Consider the following 7,277-nt stretch of genomic DNA (forward strand, 5'->3'; position numbering starts at 1 on the left):
TTAGAATTAGGGTTAGGGAACGGGTATGGTGTAGGGTACAGTTTAGGGTATGACAATGGGTTAGGATTAGGGTACGTTTTAGGCTACAGGTTAGTGTTAGTGTGTGGGTTAGTATTAGGGTACGGGTTAGGGTTAAGGTAAGGGTTAGAGTTAGGATTACGGTTAGGGAATGGGTACGGTTTAAGGTACAGATTAGGGTATGACGGTTTAGGGTTAGGGTATGGGTTAGTGTTAGTGTACAGGTTAGGATTAGGGAATGGGTAGAGTTTAGGATACAGGTTAGTGTAGGACGTGGGTTAGGGTATGTGTTAGGGTACGGGTTAGTTTTGGTGTACAGATTAGGATTAGTGCATGGGTCAGGGATCGGGTACAGTTTAGGTACGGGTTAGGATAAGAGAACGGGTTAGGCTTAGGGTACTTATTAGGGTACAGATTAGTGTTAGTGTATGGGTTAGGATTAGGGTATGGTTCGGGTAGGGTACGGGTTAGTGTTAGTGCACAGGTTAGTATTAGGTTACGGGTTAGAGTAAGGGTTAGGGAATGGGTGAGGTTTAGGTACAGGTTAGTGTACAACAGCTTAGGGTTAGGGTATGTGTTAGGGTACGGGTTACTGTTAGTGTACAGGTATTAGGTTACGGATTAGAGTAACGGTTAGATTTAGGGATCAGGCTTGGTTTAGGGTACAGGTTAGGGTACGACAACATGTTAGGTGTAGGGTACTGTTAGGGTACATGTTAGTGTTAGAATTAGTATTAGGGTACAGGTTGTGGTAAGGGTTATGGTTAGGGTTACGGAACGGGTACAGTTTAGGGTACAGGTTAGGTTACGACAGCTGTTTAGAATTAGGGTACATGTTAGGGTACGAGTTAGTGTACAGGTTAGGTTTATGTTACAGGTTAGGGTAAGGGTTAGAGTTAGGATTAGGCTTAGGGAATGGGTATGGTGTAGGGTACAGTTTAGGGTACGACAGTGGGTTAGGGTTGCGTTGCGTTTTAGGTTACGGGTTAGGGCAAGGGTTAGGGTAAGTGTTACGATTAAGGTAAGGGTCAGGATTACGGTTACAGTTAGGGAACGGGTATGGTTTAAGGTACAGGTTAGTGTACCATAACAGTTTAGGGTTAGGGTATGTGTTACGGTATGGGTTAGTGTTAGCGTACTAGTTACAATTAGGATACGAGTTAGGGTAAAGGTTAGCATTAGGGTTAGTGTTAGAGAACGGGTATGGTTTAGGGTACAGGTTAGGGTATGACAACGGGTTAGGCTTAGGGTATGTGTTAGGGTACTGGTTAGTGTTAGTGTATGGGTTAGGATTAGGGTACGTGTTACGATAAGGGTTACGGGAAGAATGAGGGTTAGGATTATGGTTATGGAACAGGTACGGTTTAGGGTACAGGTTAGGATACGACAACGGGTTAAGTTTAAGGTATGTGCTAGGGTACATGTTAGTGTTGGTGTACCGGTTAGGATTAGCGTACAAGTACAAGTTAGGGTAAGAGGGTTAGGGCTAGGGAATGGTATGGTTTAGGGTACAGGTTAGGGTACGTGTTAGGGTACAGGTTAATTTTGGTGTACAGGTTAGGATTAGTGTATGGATTAGGGTACGGTTTAGGGGACAGGTTAGGGAACGGGTACAGTTTAGGGTAGGGGTTAGTGTACGGGTTAGGATATCGGTATGGTTAATGGTAAGGTCAAGGGTAAGGGTTAGGGAACGGGTAGGGGTTAGGGTACAGGATAGGGTATGACAACAGATTAGGGTTAGGGTATGTGTTAGGATATGGGTTACTGTTAGTGTACAGGTTAGAGTATATGTTAGGGTAAGGTTTAGCGTTAGGGTTAGGGTCTGGGTTTGGGTTAGTGTTAGGGAACGGGTATGGATTAGGGTACAGGTTAGGGTACGACAACAGGTTAGGGTTAGGGTACGTTTTAGGTACGGGTTAGTGTTAATGTACGGGTTAGATTCAGGGTACAAGTAACAGAGTAAGGGTTAGGGTTAGAGAACGGGTATGGTTTAGGGTACAGGTTAGTGTACAACAACAGGTTAAGTTTAGGGTATGGGTTAGTGTACAGGTTAGGGTAAGTGTTAGGGTTAGGGAACATATACGTTTTAGGGTACGGGTTAGTGTAAGGGTTAGGGTACGGGTACGGTTTAGGGTACAAGTTAGGTTATGACAAAATCAGGGTCCGAATTAGGGTTAAGGTTAGGGAACAGGTAAGGTTTAGGTTACCAGTTAGGGTACAAAAACGGGTTAGAGTTAGGGTACGTGTTAAGTTACGGGCTAGTGTTAGTGTACGGGTTAGGATTATGGTACAGGTTAGGGTGTTAGGGTTAGGGAACATATACGTTTTAGGGTACGGGTTAGTGTAAGGGTTAGGGTACGGGTACGGTTTAGGGTACAAGTTAGGTTATGACAACGGGTTAGGCTTAGGGTACGTGTTAGGGTTAGGGAACGGGTACAGGTTAGGGTACGACAACAGGTTAAGCTTAGGGTTCGGGTTAGGGTACGGGTTAGGATGAGGGTACGGTTTGGCGTAAGGTTTAGGGTTGAAGTTAGGATTAGGGAACAGGTGCAGTTTAGTGTACAGTTTAGGGTACAACAAGGGATTTGGTTTACAGTATGTGTTAGGGTATGGGTTAGTATATTGGTTAGGATTAGGGTATGGGTTAGGGTAAGGTTTAGGGTAAGGATTAGAGTTAGCATTAGGGAACGGGTACGGTTTAGGGTACCAGTTAGGCTATGAGAATGGGATAGAGATAGGGTATGAGTTAGGGTATGGGTTAGTGTTTGTGTACGGGTTAGGATATTGGTGTGGTTAACAGTAAGGTCAAGGGTAAGGGTTAGGGAATGGGTACGGTTTAGGGTACAGGATAGGGCATGACGATGGGTTAGGGTATGTGTTAGGGTATGGGTTAGGGTAAGGGTTAGGTTTAGGGTAGGGAACGGATACGGTTTAGGGTACAGGTTAGCGTGCGATAACGGGTTAGGGTACGTGTTAGTGTACAGATTAGGATTAAGGTACGTGTTAGGGTAAGGGTTATGGTAAGGGTTAGGTTTAGGGTTAGCGAACGGGTATGGTTTAGGGTACAGGTTAGGGTACGACAGCGGGTTAGGGTATGTGTTAATGTACGGGTTAGTGTTAGTGTATGGCTTAGGATTAGGGTATACGTTAGGATAAGAGTTAGGGTAAGGCTTAGGGTTAGGGTCATGGTTAGGTTTAGTGTTAAGGAACGGGTATGGATTAGGGTACATGTTAGGGTATGAGTTAGTGTTAGCGTATGGGTTAAGATTAGGGCACGGGTTAGTGTAAGGGTTAGGGTTAGGGAACGTGTACGGTTTAGATCACAGTTTAAAGTACAACAACGGATTAGGGTATGTGTCAGGGTACAGGTTAGTGTTAGTGTACGGGTTAGGATTAGGGTACGTTTAGGGTAAGGGTTAGGGTTATAGTTAGGGTATGGGTACAGTCTAGGATACCAGTTAGTGTATGACAACAGGTTAGGATTAGGATACGTGATATGGTACGGGTTACTGTTAGTGTATGGGTTAGGATTAGGGTACGGGTTAGGGTATGACAATGAGTTAGGGATCGGGTACATGTTAGGGTATGGGTTAGTGTTGCTGTACGGGTTAGGATTAAGGTACAGATAACGGTAAGGGTTAGGGTAAGGGTTAGGGTTAGGTTTGGTGAATGGGTGCGGTTAAGGTACAGATTAGGGTATGACAACGGGTTAGAGTATGGGTTAGTATTAGTGTACAGGTTAGGATTAGGGTACGGGTTAAGTTTAGGTTAGTGTTAGGGAACGGGTACGGTTTAGGGGACAGGTTAGGGTCCGCCCACGGGTTAGCTTTAGGATACGTATTAGGGGACCGGTTAGTGTACGGGTTAGGATTAAGGTCCAGATAACGGTAAGGGTTAGGGTAAGGGATAGTGTTAGGGTATGGGTTAGTGTTGCTGTACGGGTTAGGATTAGGGTACGGGTTAAGTTTAGGTTAGTGTTAGGGAATGGGTATGGTTTAGGGTACAGGTTAGGGTCCGACCACGGGTTAGGTTTAGGATACGTATTAGGGTACCGGTTAGTGTACGGGTTAGGATTAGGGTACGGTTAGGGTAAGGGTTAGGGAGTGGGTACTGTTTAGGGTACAGTTTAGGGTATGACAACAGTTTAGAGTTAGGGTATGTTTTAGGGTACGGGTTAGTGTTAGTGTATGGGTTAGTATTAGGGTACGGGTTAGGGAATGGGTAGGGTTTAGGGTACGTGTTAGGGTACGGGTTAGTGTACGGATTAGTATTAGTGTATGGGTTAGGGTAAGTGTTAGGGAATGGGTAGGGTTTACGGTACAGGTTAGGGTATGACAATGGATTAGGGTACACGTTAAGGTACAGGTTAGTGTTCGTGTATGCGTTAGGATTAGGGTACAGGTTAGGATAAGGTTAGGGTTAGGGAACGGGTATGGTTTAGGGTACAGGTAAGGGTACGACAACGGGTTAGGGTTAGGGTATGGGTTAGTGTTAGTGTACAGGTTAGGGTTAGGGTAAGGGTTAGTGTTAGGGTATGGGTACGGTTTTGGGTACAGGTTAGGGTATGACAACGGGTTAGGGTTACGGTACAGGTTAGTGTTAATGTACGGGTTAGGATGAGGGTAGGGGTTAGCGTAAGGTTTGGGCTGGGGGCAGTCCTTTGCTGAACATGCAAAGAACACACTGAAATAACAGTTTGGGCCTCATGTTCTGTTAAAGGTGTTTGACCAGAGTGCACTTTCAACTGAAGCTAAAGAAGAAATGTACAAGCTGTATCCTAATGCCCGGAGGGCTCACCTGAAAACAGGAGGCAATTTCCCTTACCTGTGCAGAAGTGCAGAGGTGAATCTCTATGTACAGGTAGGTCCTAGGTTGGATCCCAGAGCACTTTGAACATGGAATCTGGTTTGAAACATAAAGTTTTATTTATTTTCTGGTCGTCGAGTAAGAGAACTACAGAATTCTCTGTAGGAATGAAGCATTGACTTGATAAATCGGTCCACATTAGTAACTTACAGGAGAATTCAAGCATATTAGAGCCACCTGAGGGACTCTATGCCCACTATCCCTTTTCTAAGAACCACAGGCCTGAACTCACACACTGAAGCAGCCGTTTGGTACAATGGGACCTTGGCTCCTGGACGCAATGAATTCATCCAGAGCAGGACACCAGACTTAAATGGAGTCAATCTGAATCCCACGAAGTGACTTCTTGGTCTAATTTTAATGCATTAAAACACACGCACACAAACAAACACTACTTCTAATACCTGCCTAAATGGATATTAGAATAGTGGTGAGAAATGGTTGCTTTGCAATTTGGCAAGTAGTATCAACAGCCTTAAAAAACCAGTCACGTTCTTTGATCCTGTTGTCCACATGTGGCAACAGATCCTGAGGAGAGGATCATAAATACAAAAAAACTTGATTCCCAGAGATAGTCATTACGGTGCTAGAACAGCAGAAGATGGGAAGGACCTGATTCGTAGCAGCAGAGGGGAAGGGTAAACACCGACTGGTGAAGCAGCATGTGGCAATTTAAGGTGTTAACAACAATTTGTAGTTACCTGGAAAGACTGGTTACATATTAAGTGAGGAACAAAGATCCCAAATTGTGGTTTTGGTTTGTTTTTGTGTTTTTTTGGTTTTTGCCTGCATTGAGTCTTCGTTGCTGCACGCGGGCTTTCTCTGGTTGCAGCAAGCAGGGGCTACTCTTCATCGTAGTGTGCGGGCTTCTCATTGTGGTGGCTTCTCTTGTTGCAGAGCACAGGCTCTAGGCATGCAGGCTTCAGTATTTGTGGCACACAGGCTCAGTAGTTGTAGCTTGCGGGCTCTAGAGCACAGGCACAGCAGTTGTGGCGCACGGGCTTAGTTGCTCCACAGCATGTGGGATCTTCTCAGACCAGGGCTTGAACCCATGTCCCCTACATTGGCAGGCGGATTCTCAACCACTGCACTGCCAGGGAAGTCCCCAAATTGTGGTTTTTAAAATTTTTTTGACTTTTCTGTTTTCTAATTTTTCTAATTAGTATGTATTACTCTAATGTTTCAGTGTATATATTTTTATTGAGGTATAGTTGATTTATAATATCAGTTTCAGGTGTTCTATATAGTGATTCAACAATTTTATAGAATATACTACATTTAAAGTTACTATAAAATATTGGCTATATTCCCTGTGCTGTACAATATATTCTTGTAGCTTATTTTATACATGGTAGTTTTGTACCTTTTAACCCCCTGACCTTATCTTGCCCATTCCCCCAGCACTCTGTAATTTTAGAACTAGAAACCATTAATGCACAACAGTGATGTTTAAAATAATTATTCTGCATTTCTGCAGATACATTTGCTGCAATTCCACGGAACCAAATATGCGGCCATTGACCCATCGATGGTCACTGCTGAGGAGCTCGAGGTGCAGAAAGGCAACCTTGGTATCAGTCAGGAGGAGCAGTAGCTGTTAGAGTTGGCTCTTAGTGATGAGCGATCCAGTGTGTCCGTACAGTGACATCAGTGCCCACCAGTCGGCCTCTCTCTTCGGTTCGTCAGGTTCACCGGTTATCACTGTGTTTGGAACTAGGACTGATTGTCATCTTCGTGACAGGCGGCAGCTCTTCTAAGCCAGTGTAACTATTCCCTCTTCAGTTTTTTTAGCTTTTGAACTTAACGAAGTACTTTTGAAGATTCCCATTTTAAGAATTGTGAAAATTTTGCTACCAAAAGTCTTCACCACTGTGTTGTTAAGTGAAAGTTAATTTCTGAATTTGGGGATTCTGTGGATTTTTTTCCTTTCCTTTCTTCCTGTTATTTGCTGTAAATGCTGCACATCCACATTGTGTATCAGAAGGACATTGGTTATTTTTATGCTTTCTTGGTTATAACTTATCAGAGTGCCAAGGCTGTCACCCACTGTTTGCTCTCCTGCAAATGAACTACTTCTAATTTCCAATTAAGCAGATTGTTTTCAGTTTGGGCTGTTGTCTTTATACCCATTACAGTCTTTGGAATAAAAATTCAATTTGAGTGAGTGGCTTTTGTGATTATCACAGCTGCCAACTGGGCTACCTACACATAGGACTCTCTGAGAATCAGACTGATGTTTGCCAAGCCTGTGTGTCTTTCTTTGGGTTAAGTTACTTAAGCTCTCTAAAGTGCAGTTTGCTCATTGTTCGATTACAGAAACAATCCTTTATTGAGCTGCTGCTATGTGCAAGGTACTTTTCATACCTGCTTTTTTTTCCCCCTCAGTGGAAGAT

General features: G+C 43.9%; 1 protein-coding gene across 2 annotated transcripts in view; it reads left to right on the forward strand.

Annotated features, from left to right (window-relative positions):
• The window catches only part of SPG21 (SPG21 abhydrolase domain containing, maspardin), a 50,466-nt gene extending 43,422 nt beyond the window's left edge, over positions 1 to 7,044 (forward strand). For both annotated transcript variants that reach the window (XM_024735236.1, XM_024735235.1), the window contains exons 8-9: positions 4,738 to 4,878; positions 6,362 to 7,044. In XM_024735236.1, coding sequence (XP_024591004.1) covers positions 4,738 to 4,878; positions 6,362 to 6,478 — 258 coding nt within the window. In that variant the 3' untranslated portion in view covers positions 6,479 to 7,044. The remainder of the gene's footprint in view (positions 1 to 4,737; positions 4,879 to 6,361) is intronic.
• The last annotated feature ends 233 nt before the right edge of the window (positions 7,045 to 7,277 follow it).

This window comes from Neophocaena asiaeorientalis, unplaced genomic scaffold (genome assembly GCF_003031525.2).
Source record: "Neophocaena asiaeorientalis asiaeorientalis breed wild unplaced genomic scaffold, Neophocaena_asiaeorientalis_V1.1 scaffold264, whole genome shotgun sequence".
Lineage (NCBI taxonomy): Eukaryota > Metazoa > Chordata > Mammalia > Artiodactyla > Phocoenidae > Neophocaena > Neophocaena asiaeorientalis.